Source organism: Sminthopsis crassicaudata, chromosome 1 (assembly GCF_048593235.1).
Source record: "Sminthopsis crassicaudata isolate SCR6 chromosome 1, ASM4859323v1, whole genome shotgun sequence".
NCBI lineage: Eukaryota > Metazoa > Chordata > Mammalia > Dasyuromorphia > Dasyuridae > Sminthopsis > Sminthopsis crassicaudata.
In genome coordinates, this window is record NC_133617.1 from 650,746,250 (window position 1) to 650,771,492 (window position 25,243).

The following is a 25,243-nucleotide window of genomic DNA, read 5'->3' on the forward strand; positions in this document are numbered from 1 at the left end:
ACTCTTTCAAGACAGACCACTGCATGTTGTTGTACATCACATAGCTCTCCTCCACTTTTCAAAGTGGGTATATCAGAGTCAGGTGGTAGCTTTCCTACTGTTGGACAGAGCCTAACATGTTCCCAAATGATGCCCCCCAGCTCTAAATCTATGATCCTATGACCCATGCAAGGAAAACGGTAGTAGTCTAATGGAAAAAAAAACAATATCCCAGGATATGGGAAAACTGGCTTTCAGACCTGTCTTCTACCAATATGTCTGGCCATAGGAACTCATTTAAAACTCAAGCCAAGACCTTCACAGGCCAATTCATAAGTTTCTTAGTTTCAAAGAGTATCGATTTCCCTCCATGTTTTACTACTGTACAATATATGTGTGAAAAGATACATCATTTTAAAAAGCCAGTTCCCCAAAATATGTTTTATTCATCAACCTTATCAGGATTCAAGTCTAATTTCGTTATTAATACAATAACTGAATCACCATCACAGATTCAAGTGTAAGAAATTAGCTTCTGAGAGAACCTAGTCCATCTTTAAGAAATATAAAGAAGCACGGGGATTTGGGAAGTGTTGGCTTGGTGGAGGAAAGAGTCAAGAGAGGAAATTCATTAATCATCAGTGATTAACTGTCATTTTCCTAAAATAAACTGATTCTCATTTATTCATAATTTCCAGCAGGAATTAACCCCTGGGAATGATCAAGAAGGTCAAAGTTTTTCAAGGAATGAATCTCAACAGACTATGTAATAAGTACTGTGAATTTTAGAAATTTTGTGAGAAAATTTTCAAAAAGGAAAAAGAATCAGGCTGTCACTGCTAGCTCCCTTTGGTTGGGAACATCTGGTCTATTTGTAGGAAGGTAACTGTTCTTCCTTGAACCAAGTGGGTCCAACGGGACCACAGGGCGATATATCCTGTGGCCAAATGCATCCACTTCATCAAAAGTGTAGCCTGGTGGTTCAGGATATGAAGCAGGGCACTTCACTGGTTCCTTCGGAGTATAGCTGATGTTGTAAGTTGTTTCACCTATCAGAGGGGCCGGATACCGGACAGGAGGAATATAAGGTTTACAACTCCTTGTGAAAATTGGTGGATGAGGCACAAAGTAGGTCTTGGTAGTAGTGAGGCAGTCCATAGGCTCTCTAGCCAAGTTTAGCTGAGCAAGTGGTTTGATAGGCTCTTGCCTGGTAGTGGGCCACTGCCTGAAGTCATCTCTGTTGGTGGTGGAACCTTCAAAGCGCCCTGGTTTCTTAGACTGTATCACTGGACGGCAGGATTGGGCAGGGCCCCCTTTATGATAAGTGTAGTGAGCCTGCACTGTTGTCATAAAGTCCATCTTCTCATCTGGGGGGATGTAAGTCGTGGGGGCCCGAGAGAACATTTGGGGTATTGGCCATGTTTGGTACTTGTCCCGAAACTCTGTTGTGTTGGCGAAAGGGCTTTCACAACTGGAAACCTTGGGATGGGGTTTCAGGGACTTGGCAGGCTCCCCAAGCAATCCCCTAAAGGCCTCCTTATGAGTTGTGAGACCATCAAAGGGGACTTCTGAGGGCTTGTACTTGACTGGCTCCATTGGAATTCGTTTCTCTAGAGGATGTGGTACATAATTAATCTTGTAGTTGGTCAAATCTTCCAGAGGTAAGGCAAATATTTTATGCTGATAATAGGGTTTGTAACTCACTGTATTCACTAAGCCCTTGATGGGGAAATCATCCTGGTGGGTGGTTCTATAATCAAACTTCGTTGTTGTTGGGTGATAGGATTGTTCTGGTTTTATCAGATCACGTTTTGGTTGATTCCAGGGCAAATAATCAACTGAAATGAAAGCAAATCAATATAGGTCATACCTCCCGACATACAGAGTATATGTGTGTATATGTAACACATACATGTGACTGAAAATTAGTAATCTATTCCTAAATATAGTTTTGTTTCATAAGATACAAGGGTTACTTAGCTCCTAGTTATATTAGAGACTTAAGTGTTTCAACTATATGACATTTCCTAAAAGAAAAGCTTTCTTTTTTCTATACTGCTATATAGCCCTCATATCTAGAAAATAATGATGAAGATGAGGACAACAATTAATAATAACTACTCAATAATATTAACAATCTTAAAAAAGGTCTGGGTGAACTGGAATGAAGAACAGATGTAGAGTGGCCTTTAGCAAACTATTTTATTAGTGTGTACTATGCACAAGTCATTATGTTTAGCAGAGCTATCCCCCAGACCTTGCTCTCAAGGATCATATTATCATCTAAAGGATTCTGGGAATAACAAGTGCCAAATAATTATGACACAAAAGGTGAGTTTGACAATTCAGTTAAACTTATCTAGTATTTATTAACAGCCTATTATATTAAGGCATTGTTCTAGATAAAGAATAGTTGTGGGCAAAATGAGAAGCTAGTTTTTGAGACAGGGGAAGAGAGGGGGGCAAAGAAGGCTTTCAGGGCAAGAAATGATGTGGGATATTAGTTGAGCCTATAAGAAAAGGCTAGATAAATTGTAGAGGGCCTTAAATTCTAGAAGTAGGAATTTTGACTTTATTCAAAATGCATTGGGGAAGCTCTGAAGGTTCTTTTAAGTAGGTGAATGACATGATTACAATAGTGCTTAAGTTTCCACATCTATAAAACTAATTAAGGCCTTGATTTCCACATCTGTAAAATGAGAATTAAAAACAACATATGCTCAAGGCCTTAAATAGCTCATTTTGTGAGGAGCAAATGAACTGATGTGCCTTTAAATTGCAAAGTATTAATTACCTTCTATCTAACATTATTATTGAATTTTTTGAATTATAGATAGGGAACAATTATTTTTCAATATAGTAAGCAAAATTTTAAATAAATTATAAATATGAAATTCACATTTAGATCATCAATATCCCAAGAATTCATTTAATGTCCCTATATGCAGATTTACCATAGAAATGGGGAAGGGAAAGGGAAGACAGGGAGGGAATGACCATTTATTAAGTGCTTATTATATGCTCAGCATTACACTAAGAGTTTTATAAATGTCATCTCATTTGATTCTCACAATAACCCTGTGATATATTTACTATTATGATCCTCACTTTACAATTGTGGTCAAATGAGTTGCTCAGTCACGCACCTAAAAAGTGGTGGAATCTGAACTCAGGTCTTCCCAACTCTAGTCTTAAAGCTCTTCTACACCAAACCACCTAAGATTACAGAGTCCCTTGTCTCAAAGAGCTTAGAGTCTAAGCCTGACATCCTTATAAGCTACCTTTCTAAAAGGGCAAAGGGCTAAAAAGGCAAAGTGCTGAATAAATATATTGTCATGAGAAGTAAATGCTCTTTGGTTGGATGGTAAGAGACCATCACCATATTTCATAGAGTGCAGGCCAAAATAAAATTATTACCACCTCTTGCAAGTAGATGGCAATGACTTCCTAGAGAAAGCTGGGAGAACTGGGCATGCAGCCACTAGGGAAGAGACTCTGTCATGAGTCTCCTATCTCTATCATAAAAAAAACCAGCAATAGCTGACAGTTATATACTATTTTAAAGTTTATGAAGCATTCTTACCAACATCTTGTTTAATATTCCCCCACAATAATAATTTTAAGAGAATACAAAGATTTGCATTCCCATTCTACAGTGGAGATACTGAGGTTCAGACACATTTAAGAAGCTTTCATGTAGTCTATGAAGCTGATATATAGAGGTAGAATTTGAACTCAGTTCTCCTGACTCCAAGTCTAGTGTCTGGCCTGGAGCTCTTGGCTGTAAGACTTTATATGCAAAATGTCAATGACATCCAGTTACCCCAAAGAGATTATCTAAGATCCCTCAATTGACAAGGCACTGGGCCAATAAATACTCTTCTGAGAAGCATATACGAGAACAAATCATTTCACAAGTTCTCAAAGTGACCAAGAAATAGGAGTTAAGCAAAATGACAATGAGCATGTAAACAATTTAACTTTATTACTATTATTCTGTGCCTGACCCCACCCAGATTTTCACTCATAGATAAAGTTTCTAGGGGTTCCCACTAAATTGTAAGTCAAAAGGTTATAAGATTCCTAAAAGTCCAAAACTTGAAGAATCATAGAATTATAGGTTGTAAGAGCTAAAGGGACCTTATTACTATCAAAGTAATCCCACTGTATTGATAAGGAAACTCAGACAAAGGAATGTTTGATGATTTACCCAAAGTAACATCTTAAGATATCCTACTAAGGAAATTTCCTAATGCACAAAATATATCAGATGGCTATGTAAGGAAGCTGTGCTTTTTTTTTTCCCCTAGATCCTCACAAATACTTTTTCAATAAAAAAGACCCAAAAGGAGGAAAATTGTTTGGAAGAGCTGGACATAGATGGCTTATAAAGAAATGTGTAGCAGAGAAGATAGTGGATCAGTCCCTTAAGGTTTCTGAAGGAGTACAGGGCTATAGAGAACCAGAGGCCTGTATAAGGTGTCAGAATTCCTGATTAACTTCTCATAAATTATCAGGCTTGTAATAACTGGTCTGAACTCCCAGAAACTCCAATGTTCTGACATCACTGTATGTAACTGTATTGGGAATTTACTGAGCTTACGGCCTTACTTAAGAGAGAAAAGGCATGGGATAGGAAACTTCAGTTTTATCCAGCTGCACGTGTGCAATCCCCCTCGACACACTGTAAGTTTATTTTAGGCCAAAGAGACTACCATGTATTCAAAATATGCTACATTTTAATTGAAAGCCTAATCCTTTTCCCAGAGAAATTAATGGTTACATCAGCATCTTGAAAGCATTAGGGTGAATTGAGAGGGGACCTTCTCGGGAATCCAAACCACATGTTCCAGAGGCAGACTTCAACACAGTCAACTAAGATGACAGTCAAATGGGGTGCCATGCTCATGGATCCCTACATGCTCCCTATATGTAACAGGAAGGAGACTGGGAACTTTACAGGCCTCCCCATGTAATAGATGGTGTGTAAAAAAGTGAAGTTCCTCAACTGTGAGCTATCACTTGTACTGTTCTTCTCTCCATCATTTCACATGCAAAACACTGAGATTCTGAAAGGCTACACAATTTCACAGTATAAACAATTCACCAAAAGGAGTGTAATAAAGTAGGGCATTAAACAGGTATTCAGAAAAACCTTCCTTCCAAAAGGAGCAGGCAGGTGGAGTATGGAGGAGGGACTTTGTTTTTCATACTCTGGACTTTTTGAAAATAAGTAGTTTAATACAAAAACAACAGCTAGGTGGTACAGCGAATGGAGCCCTAGACTCCAGCAAAATCTGAGTTCCAATACAGTCTCAAACATACACTAGCTGTGTGACCCTAGGTAAATCATTTAACCTTATTTATCTCAGTTTCTTCTTCTATAAAATGAGTTGAAAAAGAAAATGGCAAACCAGCCCAGTATCTTTTCCAGGAAAACCCCTAAAAATAAGGTCATGAAGAGTTGGATACCACTGAAAAATGACCGAACAAAAGGCTCAGTGCAGACCCAAAGCACTGAATAATTATATTCTACATCCTTCCAATTGCACGTTGTTTTGAAAATACCACAAATTACAACCAAATGCTGTTCCCCTATATTTTACTGGCGTTCCTGTGCTGCAATAAAGGTGCTGACCCTAACAGCGATAAAGGGAAAGATTTACATATGGTTCCTATGGAGTAAATGTAAGGGGAGTGAATATGTAGACAGAAGTTCCATATATATTACCTATATGAAATGAGGCTTTTAATGATCTTTGTCTTTCTCCCTCCCCTGTCTTTTTTCTCCCCATTTGGAAAGAGGAAGAAGTTGTGTCATAAAATAATGAAGTTGCAAGGGAAATTACTAATATAGCAAGTGAATTGTAACAGAAAAAAAAAAATTCACTTGACTCAGTGATAAAATAATAAGATAAGGTAAGAATGGTCCCTGAACAAAATTTCTGTTCCAGTTCTGACCACATGTGAGCATTTACATAAAGGAAAAGAAAACTAAACCCAGAATGTCAATTTGAACACCTACCCAGTGCCTAAACTACAGCCTTGTATGCTCAGGAGCTTTAGAAACTACTCTGATTTTATCTATCCTCTCTTACCTGGACCCCTATGAAGCACCAGGGGTTCATATTCTTCCCAAATAAGTTCAACTAAACTTAAGACAAACAAAAAGAAAAGACGAAAAAGAAAACTTTACATGATGGGAAGGAGGTAGAAGGAGAAAGAAAGTAATATATGGCTATGTTATCCTACTATAGATGATTTTTAAATTATCACTCTGCCCCCCCACCCCTGCAAAGTTTCCAATTATGGACCCCCTAGCAACATTTCACACAAATACTCTGAACCAGAGCTTGGATTTCTCAGTTATTTGCATATCTGCTTTGAAAGTATCTTGATATGTTGTGTATTTTTAGAAAGTGCTAGTATGCATTTTTAAAAAGATTTTTGGGGGCAAATTAGATGGCACCGTGGATAAAAAGCACCCAGCCCTGGTGTCAGGAGGACCTGAGTTCAAATCTAGCCTCAGACACTTAGCTATGAAACCCAGGACAAGTCACTTAACCCAGATTGCCTCAAAAAACTGAATTTTGATGTTCTGCCATTTGGCACAATGACACACACAAAAACGAATAAAATAAGTAAGATTTCATAGATTTTCCTTAACAAACAAGGACCCAAGCTTTTACGGACTTAATAGCTGCTTTGACCTACTATACATAAAAAATTCCTTAAAATAGTCCTGAGGCTCAAGAAACAAATAGAGAAGATCATTGTTTCCCATGATTTATAGATAGAACATCTAAAATTAACCCCCTGGGTTGATAGATGAGGAAACTGAAATGCAAAGACTATCAGAAAATGATTTTCCCAAGATCTCATAGCTAAGAAGTAGAAGAGCAAGAATTTGAACCTGGGTCTTTAGAACACTACTTGAACTCTAACAAAGCTACCATTTGAGCTTTGTTAGACACATAAATTATCTGTAAGGCAGAGGACATGAGGCGAGATTCCAGATAGATCCAGATTTCCTTTTATTTAAATTTAGTCCTATTTGAATGATAAGAACTGAAAAGTTGAAGAACATAAGAGTTTTTCCTTTTGAGTGAGAGGGGGAGACATACAAGCAGAGCCATGGAAGAAACTTTAGATGTCACTGAGTTCAATTCTTCATTTTACAGATTTGATAAACTGATCCCAGGGAGATTAAAGATAGTTTCCCAGAATCACAAAGCTATTAAGTATTTGAGGTTGGGTAGAGTTCAAATACAGATGTTCCTGATTTTAAGTCCAGTATTCTATTTATTCCACAACATTACCTCTAAATCTAAGAAATATTTCTGGTCCCAGTGTTGATGTGTGAAAAATCACACAAGGTGTTATAAAACAGGACTTGACTCCATCCCACAAGCAAACTCAACTAGACTTAGTCTGGTCATTTTTTTAAAAATTACTAATAACAGACATTACTGAGCTGCTTATAATTTGTATCCATTTACTTACATAGGACAAAAATGATTATTCATATCTTTTAGATATGTGTCAAGGTAACATGGCTGTAAGATTTATTTAATAATGATAATATATTCAGGAGCACTTGGTACTGAGAGCATGTTGTTTTCTCATGGCACGCCTGTTTGCTCCAAACATAAATATTTTGATAAAGAGGTTTCATCAGTAGAAGTCATATCAGGTATATGTTAACTAAAATTAAATTAAATTTAACCAAAATTTTGAACCTAAAATATAATTTTATAGATAAAGTAAATTAAGGACAATCTTTTTGTGTCTGCGTCTTATTAGTTAAAAAATTCCTTACAAGGAAATCCTCTCCCTTCTACCAATGCAGAACAGTAGTTTCTTGACAATTTACAATATTAGAATTCTTACTGACTTGCCAAGTGCCACACAACCAATATTTGTCAAAGGCAGGATTAACCTAATTAAAGCCATGTCTTCCTCACTCTCTTTTCACACTATTATCTCTCCAAGCAGCTATGTATGTCAATTTTTTTTCTGACTTAAGCAATATGGCCTGGTGAGGAATCTTCCTAAAGAAAATAATGAGGATATGTTCATACCTTTGTATGTAGGCAGAGAATCCATCTTGTCTTTACATTGAGGCCTGTTTTCACGTGGTTTGATAGGATCTACTCGACAGAAAGGATAGGCACTGAAATCCTGTTTATATGTTGTGACCAAATCCATGTTCTCTTCATTTGGAATGAACTGGTCAGGTGGCTTTGCCCTCACTGGGAATACTCTGTGAGGGCCATAATCTCTCCTATAAATAAAATCGACACATTATTTTAATGGTTGGCTTAAAGCTAAAGTTTTATCAGTGTTTTCTACTATGTAAAATTCAACAAATAGTTATTTGATTCAATTCATCAACATGTACTTTTAAGTGCTTAGTATGTGTATTGTACTAGAAATCAGAGACAAAAATAAATTAACATTTCCTTCTTTCAACAGGCTAATGTTCTATAAGGTTGTTTACTGTATGTCTATAGGACTATGTTAGTCAATATAGGAGTACCAAAGAATTATAAGGGTATAATGCTTGCTCTTAATAAAGTCAAAACTAAGGAGTAGAATTTATTATGTAAAAAAAGTAATAGTAATGATCTCAGACAAAAATTAAAGATAAAATAGATTTAATCAAAAGAGAAAAATAGGAAAACTATACCATATTTCAGCCAGAATTAATCAATATTGTTCTAGACTATTTAAAATAATTAGACTAGAATATTGCTGTAATGGAAATGATGAGTTGGTAAACTTAAAAAAATATGGAAAGATTTGGATTTATGAAGAGAAACATCCATTTTCAGAGAAACAGAGCATACTACAATCTTACATGGATACATATGAATGTATATGTATGTATATATGTGTATGATTACTAATAACTGTATATGTCTGGGTATGTGTATCCAAGTTTAATCATAGCTTTCTTAGAGGGATAGAAAGGGGGGGAGAATAAAGTAAAAATGCATAGCAGAGAGCAAAGGAAAAAAACACGAGGAAGCAAATACAATATGTAGCATTTATTACATAGGTTTTCTTGAAACAAAAATGTATTATTTTATATTTTAAATCCTCTCATTTTCTGCTATAACTGAATAAGTTATGGTACATGAATGTAATAGAATATTATTGTTTTATAAGAAATGATCTCAAGATAATTTCAGAAAGTCCTGGAGAGACTTACATGAAATAATGCTAAGCAAAGTGAGCAGAACTAAGAGAACAAGATTATGTGATGATCAACTCTGATTTTCTTTTCAATAATGAGGTGATTCAGATTAATTCCAATAGAATTATGATGGAGAGAGCCATCTGCCTCAAGAGAGAACACTGTGGGGACTGGATGTAGATCATAACATAATATTTTCATCTCTTTGGTTGTGGATGTTCTTGTTTATTTGCTTTTTTTCTTTCTCTTCTTTCCCCTTTTGAGCTGATTTTTCTTGTGTAGCAGGATAAATGTGTAAATATGTTTAGAAGAATTACACATGTTTAACTTATATTGGATTAACTGCTCTCTAGGGTAGAGATCAGGGCAAGGAAGAAGAAAAATTTGAAACATAAGGTTTTGCAAAGGTGAATGTTGAAAACTATCTTTTGCATGTATTTTTAAAAATAAAAGGCTATTATTTTTTAAAAGATAGTAAAAGGAGAAAAGGAAAAAAACTGTCAATTTCCCTGCCCCTTCACTAAAAACTATCATAAAATTTAAAAGAATAAAATAAAAATTGTTACCACTCAGAAATTATTCTGGTAATCTTATAGGATAGATATATCTAATCCACCAGCATCCAAATAAACCTGGACCATCTTAAGTGGTAGTCATCAGATCCTCCCTTCTTTTAAATTTATACTTTAAAAAATACAACCACATATGTGCATGTGGACACACAAACATACAAATTCTATGTTATTTTAGAACATATATCAATAAGAATACATATATCCAACTGGGCCAGGGGAAAGCAGATTCCCCTTGACAGCACATTCCACAGCAGCTCAGCCAAAGGGGAAGGTTTCCGGACAGGAAAGCATTAGAACCAAACACCAATAAAATGTATTTCCTGGACAAAATCTGGAACAGCATTCCCCTAAACCATGCTTGACTAGCAAAGTTAACATGCACCACTGTAATCTGTCTTGCCTGGATTTATACATGCACTTGTCAATAAACCAAAACTAAGTCCTCTAAATATTGGAGGGTGAGAAAAAAGGAAGATGAGGCAGAAGGAAAAATTAATCTCTCTGGGGACTGAGCAAATATGGGAGAGAGCCACTTGACATTTTCATTGAACTCTTTGTATATTCCCAGACTAGATTTGAAATCTTTTACAATGACCATCAAAAATGTCTCCAATCCATATGCTTGGATGCCAGGGGCTTCTGTATTGTTAGTAAAATGTAAAATGGGCAGTTATGTGACTAGTAGCATCTGGAAAATGATTTTCTGTATACTTTGAGGGTGGGAAATGGGTCCCCCAAATGGGCAGAGTGGCCCACACAGCACTACTTTGTATACAAGTATCTTCCACTGGAATCAATTCAACACTATAATTAGATACAGAAGTGAAAATATCAATGATGTGGCCTTCAGGCCATTACCTAAGCAAATACCAAGTAGTGAAATTTCCAATGATATAAGCCTGTTTGAAGAACACATAAATAAAACTGCATTTTTTCTGAACTTAGGAAAAGCTGTTGTCTGTCAAAAATGTCAACGCTAGAAGAGCGAGAAATGAGGAGGAAGGGGGATCTCCATTTTAAGAAGCCATTGGGTTCAGTTTGAAGACTGTATTGGACCACACATCCCTGTATAAACATATCATTCAATTAAATCAGAGAAACTGCTCTGTTCCATTTCACATTCAAAGTGGGGAATATCAGAAGATCCTAAGGGCAAGAAATGAAGGGGGAAAAAAAACAATTCCATTATATTGTTGATTCCCCAGATAGCACAGAGATGTTCTCTGTTATACATTTCCTAGATATGGGTGGCCCCAAATATTTAACAACTCTATGGTATTTTTTTAAAGGTTATTTTTGATGCATTCACTCTAATCCAGAATTACCCAACACATGATTGTAAAGAATGCTGACAACTGTAAAATCCTCTATTATTTATTTATTTTCTTTTACAAAGCTTCCTATAGAATTATATAATTAGTGTGTTTCCCCAGAGAACTCAGGGGTATTTTCTGCTATATGTTTTCTAGGTATTTTTCTTATTCAGTCATATCTGATTCTTCATGAGTCCCTTTGGGGCTTCTTGGCAAAGATACTGGAATGATTTCCCATTTCCTTCTCCAGTTCATTTTACAAGTGAGGAAACTGAGGCAAATAGGTCTATATGATTTATTCAGGTTCACACAACTAGTGTCTAAGACTGGATTATGAATATGAGTCTTTTTAACTCCAGGACCAGCATTCTATCTACTGTACCTCTTAACTGCCATGATGACCTTTATAGTACAGAGCTAAGGATTCAAAGTCAATGTATTCATTCTAACCCAGAATTGTCTGTCAAATGGTAAGGCATGACAATACAAAATTATTTAGTACTTATGGTTTCTCATAAAATTGCCTATTAAGTAGTGCACAGCCACCTTCACTTAGATCCAATTCATTTGCATGTCATATTATGACTTCCCTGATATCCTCTTCAAGAAGGACAGATAATAACCTCTGTAAGTAAAGCTGCCCCACTGGGGACCCAACTGAACTGATGAGATGAGAAACACAGCTATTTCTTTTCTTTCTTTCTTCCTTCCTTCCTTCCTTTCTTTCTTTCTTTCTTTCTTTCTTTCTTTCTTTCTTTCTTCCTTTCTTTCTTTCTTTCTTTCTTTCTTTCTTTCTTTCTTTCTTTGTTTCTTTCTTTCTTCGGAGAATATCATACCCTTACCTCTATGTACTCTACTCAAAGAAATGTAAAAAAAAAATTGCATTGCTAAAACCTCCCAACATATCTTGGAATTTACCAGCTGGGTTTCTTTCTTAAGAACCATGCCTTAAATCCAAATAACTCTGGTTCTCATTGATTGGCCCATCAATGATCCCAGGTCAAGTCTCAATTGATCATTTTTTGAGCCTGATTGACTCAAAGTGAATGTAAAGAGCAATTGTTTCTGTTTTGGCCAGAAATCTTGAGCGTTTTTCCCTCCCAGATTGGATTTTTTGGGGGATTGGTAAAAGAGACCATTCTTTGCCTCAATTCTTACCTACCTGTAATTACTGAGCTTTGCCTCAAACTGACCTTACACTGTTAAAGACCTTAGCTTAAAAAGGCCAAAGCCTCCTATTGCATCCAGGATCATCTCCAGCTGTCCTGATCTGTGTCTTGCCACTGGACTCATATGGCTATACAGGAGAAAGTGAGATGATCTTGAACAGCCCTTCCTCACTTAATAATTCACTTGCATGTCATGGCATCACTTCCCTGATGTCATGGTCCTCTTCAAAAAGGAAGGACAAACAACAACAGTTAACAAACAATTACAATTGAAGACAAAAAATAAGCTAATCATTGAAACAAGGAAGCACAATTAGCAAATCTGAGGATTGTGCTTTCCAAAGATGTTTGTCCAAATGAGTTCTTGTGTCCTTAGTAAATGGAATTTTTAATAAAATCTTGTTACCTGAAGTGAAAAGCAGAAGTATAAGGTACATGTATATTCAGTGAAATAGAAAATTTTAATTTACCAAAGCAAAAATTTTCCTCTCTTCAACAAAAACAAGGTATCTCTGAACAGTAATATCTTAAGCATAATTCACAAATATTCAAATTCTTCTCTTTCCAAAATTAGTTGTAATATATGTTGATTTTTAACATAACTATGTATCCCCATTATCATTATATCCTATAACCACATTAAAAAAAAACTTTCCATTTTCTTAGAGACATTTAGTTCATAAGGTCATAGATTTAAAGTTAAAGAGAATTTTAGAGATTATTTGGATTAATCCTTTCATTTTACAGATGAGCCAACAGAGGCCCAGACTTGTTTAAAACAATACAAGTAGTAAGTAGTGGCAAAATCAATTGGAACTATCTAGGTCCTTTTGATAGGATTCTTGGTAGCTAGGTGGACATTGACAGGAGAGCCAGAATTACTATCCAAGGTACTCCCTGTGGTAAGCAGGAAGGAGCACTGATCCAATTATCTCTTTAAGAGGACCTTTTATTTTTTTATTTTTCTTGTTTTTTCTTTTTTTTGCTGAGACAATAAGGGTTAAGTGACTTGCCCAGAGTCACAAAGTCAGGTCATATTTGAACTCAAGTCCTCCCGACTTCAGGGCTGATGCTCTTTTGTCCTTGTCAAATTCCTTGCATCAACAAATTCCACAGTTATGGTATCCAATCAGAAGGCTAAGTTCTGATGTCAACCCCTGAGGTTAATTTTTCCCCTATAAAAACCTATTGATCCCCCCAAAACTCTCTCTTTTTTTTAAAACGAATTCAGCCTGTCTTATGGCAGTTTCAAGGGTTTATTAGGAACTGCAATCCCTTTGTGGCAGCAAATTGATTAGAACCAAGATTGTCTAATGGCATCTTCCCCATTGTTAATGGCAGGTGTCTTTAAGGAACTTAGCATATGTCAATAGCATAACAAAAACTTTGCCTCTTGATTTGAAGAAGGTATAATCTTACAAACTGAGACACCTCACAACACTAGCCCAAAACCCCAGTATTCTTTTAGGGTCCAAACCTTCTTTTCCCAACAGTTGATAAATTGTACAGGGGGAGTTCTGAAGCCCCAATATATTGGAGGTTTCAATGCCCCTGACTCATATCTCATCATTTTGATTCTAAATCTGTTGTTCTTTCCATTGTACAAGGTTCCTGCCCACTTGGTAATAGTTATGTTATCTACCTTGTATTTTTAAATATAATTTTTAGCCACTCCTCAAATACTCATGACCTAACAAAGAAGGAAATAATCAAAGATATGATGTAACAAAAAAACACTGGGAGTCAGAAATATTGGGTTCACAACTATCTCTGCCATTTATTATCTAGAGGTCTCTCAGCCGCAATTTTCTCATCTGTAAAATAGAGGCAATAGTATTTGCACTTCTGATTCTCATAAGATCTGGGAAAGGATTAAAGGAGATGATGTGAGGAAAACACTTTGTATTACTAAAGTGCTAGATAAAGCTCAAATAGTATTAAGTTTTAATTAAATAGATTATACATATATATCTACAAAAGTTATCCAGCATAGAAGTCCAAAAGTTAAGATAAAAATTAAGCAAAGATTAAAGAAAGATTTCTAAGGAAGAAGGCTATAACAATTTAATCAGGTGGTGTATAGAATGCTGGGGTATAAAGTCTGGAAGACCTGAGTAAAATCCTAACTTAGACATTACTAGCAAGTCACTGAAGCTCTCTCTCTGTCAAACTCAGTTCCCTCACCTGTTAAATGAGGAGGGCTAGACCTATGGCCTCAAGGGTTATTCTATGATCTTATGTTTCTATGATTTAACAAGGATAGATGGAAAAAGGGGTTTTAAAAAAGGAATATACTGCAGAAAGGATTAAAGTCAACTTCAGAGACAATGAATATGATGAGTAAGGGTCCTTCAAAGTGCCAAGAAATCTTTTTTCCACACAAGTATCATCTCACCTTGATTTAGCTGCCCAACAATCCTCTCCTGGCCCAGTAATGTTCCTCTCCTGGTGTTTTAAGTAATTTTCAGCTTATGTATGTTAGTGACTATGGGAGGAAAGAATGCATCCATTTGTTATGCTCAAATAAATGAAATTAATAAACTCTCTGTAATTACAGCCATTAAAACCATTAGGTTTAACTATGGCTTGAAGGAATGAAAGGAGGGAGATTTAAAATTTGCTAGCATTAGGAGATGATAAAATTTTAATATTTTAAATTATATTTTGGGTATGAAAAAAACAAAGGTATTAGACCTTGGGGGGGGACTCAATAATAATGTGAGAATATTTAGGATGAGTTTTGATACATATAATGATGCAGATCATTTAAGGAGAGAACATTCAAATCAATGATTTTATTGACTCTTTTGACTACTTATGCATACATAAGATTTGATCCCTAAAATTAAGCATTCTTATATAGAAAGGCAGTAGAGGAGGCAAGATTTGGAGTCAGAAAATTCATGTTCAAATATCAGGGTCTTCCCCTCTTAGATTGATTCCTTTTAGGGGGGGAAGATTTGGGAAAAGGGCCATTCTTTGCTTTATTTCTTTCTTACCCAAACTTATCACTGAATGGATATTGACAAAGTCAAACTGAGATCTGTTAAAAAAAAAAAAAAAAAAAGCCTTAGCTTAAAAAGCAAAGTCTCCTACTACATCCAGAGCCAATTCCAGTCAATCTATCTTTCCACTGGATCCAGCTGGGTCTGGAGGAGAAAGTGAGGCTGGTGATTTTGCACCACCCTCCCTCACTCAAGTCCAATTTACTTTCACTTTATGGCATCACCTCCTTGATGAGATCCTCTTTGAGAAAGAACAAATAACAACATCTTAAAACATTCTTTCTCCCTGTGTTCCAGGGGTTACAAGGTCTCTGCACAAACAATCTTATCCATTTATAAACACAATAAGTGAAGAATTAAATTCTCTGGGTCACACCCTCTCACTGATAGAGTTACTAAAAGATTCTTTGCATGTGTATAAGTCAACAGAATAAAAGGTCTCACATATATTTCCTTAATGTACTTCTATTCTCTCTGCTTTTCTCCCTTCAGTTCATCAAGTATGAGGAGAGGTAACTCAGAAAGATTGTGTTTTTGAACCCACTTGTCACTTAACCTTTGTTTCCTTATCTATAAAACAAGAATACTCTATACCTACTTCACAGGGTTGTTGTGAGGCTCAAATGAGATCATAATTATAAAGTATTCAGCACAGGGCCTGTATATAGTAAGCACTAATATAAATGTTAGCTATTTTTCTATTGGCCAAACAAGAAGTTATCACCTATCCTTGATCTTTTTTGTTTAGCCTCATATTTCTTTATTAATTTCCCTACTGCTTCCTCTGTCCAAGAGTGTCCTGAGAGCCAGACTGGATCAGAAAGGAGAGAGAAGGACCACAACCTTTCACTGACTGATGCCTTCTTTCCTTGCTCCAGCAAAACAAAAATTCTCTCCAGGCTAATAGCTTCTGGATAAGGGAGGAGTCATGTAGCCTTTGAATTACAATTGACCCACAAATAGGGCTAGGACTACTACAACTACTGAGATGGAGACCACCAAAGACAAACCTTAAACCAGGGAATTTATTGATCACCCTCACAAAACTCACTGAAAAACTGATGGGCCTTCCTATGCTAGCAAGACCACAGAATATGCTAGCAAGAACAGCAGCTACTGAGATAGAAACTAAATCCTAAGGGGAGAAAGTCCAAGTGAATATTGAAAGTTTTCAAATCTTCTCTAAACCCATCTTCTCATCCTACACAATCTCTTCCTAATGCCCATATCACAAACACCTTAAGATGCCTCCTCTATCCACAATGCAAGAGAGAGTTCATCAACATTGTCTTAAAATTACAATATTATGGTAATTCTTCTTTTTAAAGTTCAATTTCCCTTTATGTCTTAAAAATAGCCATAATTATTATTATCATCTTTTTCCAAGGACTCTTTCTCCAGGATAGTCTCCCTATAATACTGCCATATTCCCTTTCCAAGTGAGGGATGGATTTGGAAATCAGAAAATAATGTTCACATTCTTCCCTAATGCCAAAAGTACCTTTTAAAAATTTTAACTAGACCTCTCTTATTCTCACTTCAACCTTCATCCAATTTTACCTCTATCCTTTATACAATAATGGCCCAGTGGACTCCCTCTTGAGGTTACATCCTTAAAATTAAGAATTGATAACATTCTACTAGAAGTCCATACCCCAAAATATCAAACAAAAACAAAAACAAAAAAAGGAAAGAACCCATGTGTATAAAAAGATTTTAGCAACACTTTTTGTGCTGACAAAGACCTTGGAAAATAAGGGGATACACATCAACTGGGAAATGCCTAAATAGAGTATAGTACATGGTTATAATGGAATACTCTTGTGTTATATTAAAAAATGATGAAGGGTGATGGTTTTAGAGAAACCTGGAAAGACTTGTATAAAGTAAGCAGAAACAGGAGAACAATTTATTCAACAACAACATTATCAATTTTGAGACTTACAAATTCTGATTGACACAATGAATGACCACAATTCAGAGGTCTTATGATAAAACATGCTACCTGCTTAATAAAGTAAAGGTGATGGACTCAGAGTCTGAATGAGACAAACATTTTGGGGATATGACCAATGCAGGCATTTGTTTTGCTTGACTGCATATTTGTTGCATAAGTTGTTTTTTTTTCTTCTTCTTCTTCATTGGGGGGAAGGAAAAAGGGCAAAAAAAGTAAGAAAATGGAATTTTGTTCATTGATTTAAAAAATTAATTTTAAAAAAGATTCAAGGTACTAGACCTTCTAGTAATATTTCTGACAAAATCATTTTTCCCTTTTAACTTTACTCCACCTGTTGTAAACTTATTTTAGAACTGCAATAGAAAAGAAGTTCAGAACCTCACCTTTCCAATATGGGATAAGTTCTCCAAAGTAATTAATTTTCCCATATGTGGAATTAGTCCTTAACTAAAAGATAATTGCCAAATCAATATTTATTAAGTCTTAAATATTCCAGGTACTATAGTAGATACGAGAGATACAAATATAAAAAAGTGAAATAATCCCTTCTAGCAAAATGCAATTCTAATGGGGGGACACCAAGGACATATGTAAATATAAACAAAAATGAATATTTCGATTATAAGTAGAAGACAGTTAATTATAAAGAAAGATGGCACTAGTAATTGGAAGATCATGTAGAAGGAAGTGTTTTAATAATGTCTTGAAGGGGAAAAAAGGGTAGAGATGAAAAAGAGTCATATTCTAAGTATAGATGACAAAAGTGGACCAGAGTAATATCTAAGGATATTTGTGTCTTAGTCCCATCCAATCATGGACATCAGAACTGAAAGAGACATTAGAGAGCATCTAATTCAACCCTATCATGTTATAGATGGGGAAAGTTAGAACTGAGTTGCAATTCAGAGGCTATTTACTTCTAAGAGAAATGAATTGTTCAAGACCATATAGCAAACTAGAGTGAAAAATTGGGATTAGAAATCTCAGTCCAGTGCCATTTCCACTGCACCAAAATTGCTGCTCATAAATAGTACTTCATATGACAGAATTTCACTAATGAAAAAGAAGCATGTAGTAAAACACTCTTAAGTGATACCTATAAATTTAGGTTAAGTCAATCTAGCTAAAGGCAGATCCTTTATAAGGGAGCATCTAAGGGTTGTAGAAATAATTTCATATTAAGATATGACTGAAAATAACAACCATTTCCCTCATATGGCATGTGCTGTAAATTTTAAGCTTTTTAAGATTTATGAGCAGTAAGAGTCATATGCTATCCTAATGGTATCCCATGCTGTGATGATAACCTTTCCAGAAGCCAGGTGTTTTTTATGTTTGGGTTTACCATCAACCAAAGCAACCACTGTCCTGAAGCAGGCTGCCAAGCTGCCTTGGGCACTAGCCTCAAAATCTAAGCCAGGCCAATCTTTGGGTAGTTGGTAAGAGTTTTTTCATTATACATGCACCATTGTAGAAGTGATGGCAAACATTCACCAAATAAGACATAAACATTGTCTCAGGGCCACCGTGTTGGATGTACCCAACTTCATCCCAATTCTTCTGTGACAGAAAACTCTATATTCTCTGGTTATCAATAATTACCCAGGTCACATGTTCCTTTCAAGATCCATGGGCTCTACTCTAGAAGGTAAAGTCTAGAAATATGATTCAGGATTGACTCAGATAAATTCAGATGATACTCAATAGTTTCTCACCTCACCCTCAATTGCTTTTCTTCTTCAGAGAACTGAAGGTGGAGGGTAGAACATGAAACTCCTCCCAAAGCATTCCTTTATTAAGGGCTGTCAGGTAATTACAATGTCTACCAGCAGCTCTGTTTACCTTAAATCTCATATGCCCACAAGTACCCTTTTGGTGCCTACCACCGCTTACCCCTGTCCAGCTTCTTTTTGTATATTGTCTTCCTCCATTAGAATGTAAGCTCCATTAAGCTCTCTGAAGGCAAAGACTGTCTCTCTTATTTATATTCCCTACACTTAACATAATGCCTGGCAAATAACAGTTACTTAATAAATGTGTATTAAATTAAATTGAACTGAATTTATTGATAATCTCATGCTTTACAATGCCTAAATGAAATTCCACCATTTCTAAGAATATAATAAAAGTCAGGGTGAGATTCCTCTCATTTGTTTTCCCTTATTTTTCCTTCTGTGATCACAGGAAGAACAGAAGAGCTATTTTGTTTCTCTCCCCACTTTTGCCCCCTCCTCTAAAGCACTAAGGGATACAAATCATGCTTCTACCACCTTTCCTTAGTTTACTCTCAATCTTAGGTCACAAAAACATAGAATAGTAGGATTCAAAGGATAAAGCTACTTTAGAGAACATCTAGTTTAATTTCTTTAGTTTGACAAATGAGGAAACATTGCAAACTCCCTGTGACCTGCTTCTCCACAGCTACACACATGAATGTTCATACCTTTTGATTTTTTTAACTACACAGGAATTCTGCTGCCAAGATCAAGAATTCTGAAATTCTTTCTTCCAATCACAATTTATTATTATTATTATTATTATTATTTATTTTTCCTTAGGCCTTACTTTTTCTAAAATTATTCTTTATTCTTACCAATTTTTTCTCCTTCTCTCCTTTCATTCTTTTCTCAGACCATTACCACTTTCCAATACTGTTATACTTTATTATACTTTCCAATGCATCCTAGACTCTTTCTCCTCTTTGTCCTCTTTTTGGGACCTTATCAGCTCAACATGTGCTTAATTATCATCTCTAAATTGATGACATACAGACTTAATCTCACTCCTGATTAGCAGTAGCACATCATGAATTGCCTTTCAGACATTTCTAACTCTTATGTCCTGTTGTGATATGGAAGCCTCCTGCTGGTGGCTGCTGGAGGTCTAACTCAGACCTGTAGAATGGATCTCTTCATGTGAGAGGATGATGATGATACAAGGAGACTGAGAGGCAGTTGCATTCTCTGTCCTCTTCCCTCTGCCTCCAATTTATTTCATTACCAATCCACAAGGAACATCTGTGAAGGTTGTTTTGTAACTTCCTCAAGTGTTATGATCCACAGCTGCGGAGGGTCTCTGAGAATTGACCTGCCCCTTCTCTTAGGCATGGTCCTTAACAATTCTGGATTTTTTGTTTTATAGGAGTATGATTATTTTTCCCCCACAGCATGGTTTATGCATTGGCTGTTATCTAAGTCCACATGCTAAGATATCTGAGTCTGCATGCTAGGGAGTGCAAACAGCAGCAAGTGTTGAAGCTTGTGAGATGTCAGGCGGGCATACTTACAAATGGAGAAGAGAACTATGGTCAGAACAGGCATTTAAGTCTCCCATCAATCTCGTGGCTCGACCCGCCCTTTGATGTGTTGATGCATTTAATGACCCCAACTAAAAAAGTCTAAAAAAAAAAAATTTAAAAAAAAAAGTCTTACTGGGTCTCTTCTCCCTTTTCTTCCCCACAGGTTACTGAAAGAACTCCGGGAGGATTCTACTCACGAACCGCTACCGGGAGCTGCTGCTTCTTTGTTTCTTATGTCCCATGTTCAGGCGCCAATGTTCCATAGTTTCTCAAACTCAACATATCTAAAACAGAACTCGTTATTGTTTCTCCCAAATTTAGACCTCTTCTCTATTTCCCAACTTCTCCCAATGGTACCAGTCATCCAGTCTCAAGAACTTGGAATTATCCTTGCCTCTTCACTCTTTCTAACCCCACATCTAACCAATTATCAATTTTGTTTATTTTCAACTTCCACAATCTATTATCTATTGCCTTTTCTCCACTCACACAGCCACCAATCAATCAATAAATGTGATTAAGTGTTTATCATGTCCCAGGCAAAAGGTATGAACATTCATGTGTGTAGCTGTGGAGAAGCAGGTCACAGGGAGTTTGCAATGAATGAAGCCTACATTCTTCTGAAGACAATATGTAAACAAACATATATGTGTGTGTATATATATATATATATATATATATATATATATATATATATATATATATATACATGTAGATGTATTAATTATATAAATAAATGAAATAATTTGGAGAGGGTAGGCCCTAGGAACTATCAGGAAACTCTTCATGTAGACAAGTAGTGTTTGATCTGAATTTTGAAGAAAGAAAGCATAATAACTTCCTAACTGGTCTTCCTTCCCCAAAATTCTCTCAACTCCAAATCATCCTCTATACAACTCCAAAGTGATTTTCCTTTTAAAGTTATGGTCAAAAAATCCAACATCCATTCCTGTTAAAAACCACTAGAGAGTATAGGAATAAATGGAGTTTTCCTTAAAATGATAAGTAAGCATCTATCTAAAACCATCAGCAAGCATCATGTATAATGGGGAGAAACTAGAAGCATTTCCAATAAGCTCCAATAACTGAAATAAAACAAGGTTGCCCACTATCACTATTACTATTCAATATTGTATTAAAAATGCTAGCTTTAGCAATAAGAAAAGAAAAAGAAGTTAAAGGAATTAGAATAGGTAATGAGAAAACAAAATTAACATTCTTTTCAGATACAATGGTATACTTAAAAAATCCTATAGAATCAACTAAAAATCTACTAGAAATGATTAACAACTTTAGCAAAGTTGAAGAATACAAAATACATAAAAACAAAATACATCCACATAAATTATAAACATTTCTATATATTGCCAACAAAGTCCAGCAGCAAAATATACAAAGAAAAATTCCATTTAAAATAACAATAGATAATATAAAATATTTGGGAATCTACCTGCCAAGACAAAGCCAAAAACTATATGAACACAATTACAAAACAGTTTCCACACAAATAAAGTTAGATCTAAATAATTAGAAGAATACCAATTGCTCATGACAGACTTTCACTAATGAAAAAGCAGCATGTAGTATAACTCTCTTAAGTGATACCTATAAATTTAGGTTAAGTCAATCTAGCTAAAGGCAGATCCTTTATAAGGGAGTATATACAAAGGTTGGTAGAAATAATTTCATATTAAGAAATGACTGAAAATAACAACCATTTCCCTCATGTGGCATGTGCTACAAATTGTAAGCTTTTAAGATTTATGAGCAGTAAGAGTCATGTGCTATTCTAATGATATCACATGATGTGATGATAAATATGACAATTCTACCTAAATTAATGTATTTATTCAGTTCCACACCAATCAAACTGACAAGAAATTATTTTACAGAGATAGAAAAAATATTAAAATTCATATGGAAGAATAAAAGATTAAGAATTTCAAGGGAATTAATAAGTTCAGGTCAAACCATATTATTCCCCTACTTTAAAAACTCCAGTTGTCTCCTATTATCTCTAGGATAAAATTATAAATACTATGTTTATATTATACATCTCAACCTGATCCTAACCAGATATATATTTTCAATTTAAATTATATCTTATATTTTACATATTTATATACATATTTTATCTTTGAAATAAAATTACTTTCTTAAGCACTCTAACTTCCTGTCTTTGCTCTTGCATTAGATGTCATCCATGCCTGGAATCATTTACTCCTTACCTCTTGTCCCTTAGACTCTACTCAAAATTTAGCTCATGGGTTACCTTGTTTACTAAGCCTTTCTTGACCGCTCCCTCTCTCCCCCCATCAGCTTTTTACCTTTCCCAAAAAAATCATCTATCTATTTTGTAGGGCTTTTGGAGAACACCCAATTTCCCCAGAGGCATCCCTATTGGGGCTTGCCTGGACATACCCAGACCTAAAAAGTGAAGGTACTTGGCATACATATATGTGTATATATATGTGTCTGTGTGTGTGTGTGTATACATATATATATGTATGTGTGTATATACATACACACATACATAATATATATTTACATACTATATTTACATATATAGGATACCTAGAGTCTTTGAAACTAGTGAGACTGAGACATCTCTTTCTGGTACTTTTCTGACTCACACTCTTTCCTGTGAGCTCCTTTCCTCCTTCATTCAGAGGATGAAGATCACAAGCAGAGACACTGTGAACTGAACCAGTGAGAAGGAATAGACTTCCTTTCCCCCTGCCCTTCCCCTTCTTTTACTATGGTTCAGAGAAATAGATATGAGAAGATTTAGCTCTATTCTGTTTAACATATCTTTCTCAGGTTTTGGGTGTAGGTGGTAATCCATCCCAAACCTGGGAGTTCAAGGCATGGATTGCAGATGGTTTGGTGTAGCCAGCTGGTCTAACCAAGAGGCCCAAGAAAGCCAGGGTGCCTAATACATGACCCCAAAAGAAATTTCAGGCTTGGAATGTTACTGTATTCTATGCCCTACTTCTTAAACTATGGATTGCAACCCCATTTGGGGTCTTATAACTGAATATGAGTCATAAAATTATTATTTATTATCAGTAAATATTTGATTTGCATATCTATTTATATACCGATATATTAGAGGTTATGTAAAATTTTCTTCAGGGAAAGGGAGTAATGGATGAAAAAAGCTTAAGAAGCTCTGGTTTATACAAATGAGGCTAAATAATAAACCTAATCCTCTTCCCTTCTGAGCTGGTACAAAAGGGAAGAAGAATTTATGCCTTCCACATATTGGGAAGGTAAGTGTGTATAACTGTGATTTTAATTTTCGAAGCAAATTATTTCTTCATAAAAGCTATTCTGTTAGTAGCCAAAAGGAACTGTGGTGCAGAGAATCTTCTAAACTTAGGAAAACACCATGGGAGGGAGTTGGATACATTTGCAAAGAACAATAAACATCCCCTAAACCCAGGGAGAGAGGAAATATATAATTTACTTGGTCTTCAGGCTTCAGCTTTACTATTTGACATTTCAGTAAATGGCCTGAATTAATTTCTTTAAGTATTGATTGATTTTATCTCCCTTCTTTACAAGGAATTTACAAAAGTATTCTCCAGTATCACAATTTGAAAGCATAGATTTCATCATAATCCAACTTTCAAGACCATACATTGCTACTAGAAAAACCGTAACTTTGACTGTACCAATCTTTGTGGGCAAGGTAGTAATTAATGCTAAATTATTCATTGATTCAGAAAGTGAGTTGCCCAAAATCCTTCAGCAAATAAGTGATTAATCCAAGATTTAAATGGCTTCTCAGATACCAAATCTTTTAATCTTTCCATTATATACAGCTTATATATTATAGTCCCTTTGATCATTTAAGGGTTCAATTTTGAAAATGCTTCAATGCCTTTTTCCCTTGCCTTTGGCCAAATGTTAATTTAGGTCATATTTCTATGTCTGTGAAAAATGTTAGGTTTTGTTTCATTTCAAAACTGTATAGATATTTATTGCGTTTTATGATATGTTGAACATATACTGAATTACTTGCCATCTAGGAGAGGGGTTGGGGAGAAGGGGGGGGGACTGAAACACAAGGTTTTGCAGCAGTCAACGGTGAAAAATAACTTTTGCATGTGTTTTGAAAATAAAAAGCCTCAATTAAAAAAATGAAAATAAATTAACATGAATAATGAATAATTTAAAATCATTTACTGGGCAATTTACAGGTAACCAGAAAAATTCAATTTAGAACTTATAGAGTGAGGTGGTTTGAGCATGTCTTCCCAAAATATATGGGTTCCCCTTTTCATCTTTGTTTATAGACCACTACAAAGATTTCTCAGAAATTTTTTTCCTGACTTTCTAGGGCAGGAATTATAGAATTATAAGTTGTATGCTTCCAATTGATACTTGCAGAGTTTGTCTTTTGGCTGAAATTTTAAATAAAATAAGAACTCTCAATTTTTAGTGACCTCTGAGATACCATATGATTGATAACATCTGCCTCCTCTTACATTCCAAAGAAAAAATTCCCCTCCTTTTCTCTCCCCACCAACACCCCCAAGTTCTCCCTAGAATATATAAAATGACTTCTGTTCAAATGTTAAACTCAAGTACATGTCCCAGTGGTTACATCTCTGTGAAAAGATTGTTTTGTTTTTTCCCCATCTTTTTATGATTCTATATAACTAAGTTTGGCTGGTGAGACTCCCTTGGAGAAATTTCTTCATCCAAAGGGATAAGAGAAGGAAGATGCTAAGTAAACAAGA

The 25,243-nt window shown here is 35.4% G+C and overlaps 1 protein-coding gene across 2 annotated transcripts in view; it reads right to left on the reverse strand.

The window, feature by feature from the left end:
* Nucleotides 1-405: 405 nt before the first annotated feature.
* The window catches only part of SAXO1 (stabilizer of axonemal microtubules 1), a 120,627-nt gene continuing 95,789 nt past the window's right edge, over nucleotides 406-25,243 (reverse strand). The window contains exons 1-3 of one of the 2 annotated variants that reach the window (XM_074282969.1): nucleotides 15,685-15,749; nucleotides 8,061-8,263; nucleotides 406-1,817 (exon numbers count right to left, since the gene is read on the reverse strand). In XM_074282969.1, coding sequence (XP_074139070.1) covers nucleotides 805-1,817; nucleotides 8,061-8,263; nucleotides 15,685-15,686 — 1,218 coding nt within the window. In that variant the 5' untranslated portion in view covers nucleotides 15,687-15,749 and the 3' untranslated portion in view covers nucleotides 406-804. Of the gene's footprint in view, nucleotides 1,818-8,060; nucleotides 8,264-15,684; nucleotides 15,750-25,243 lie in introns of those variants that run through there. The other variant, XM_074282968.1, reaches the window with a different exon arrangement.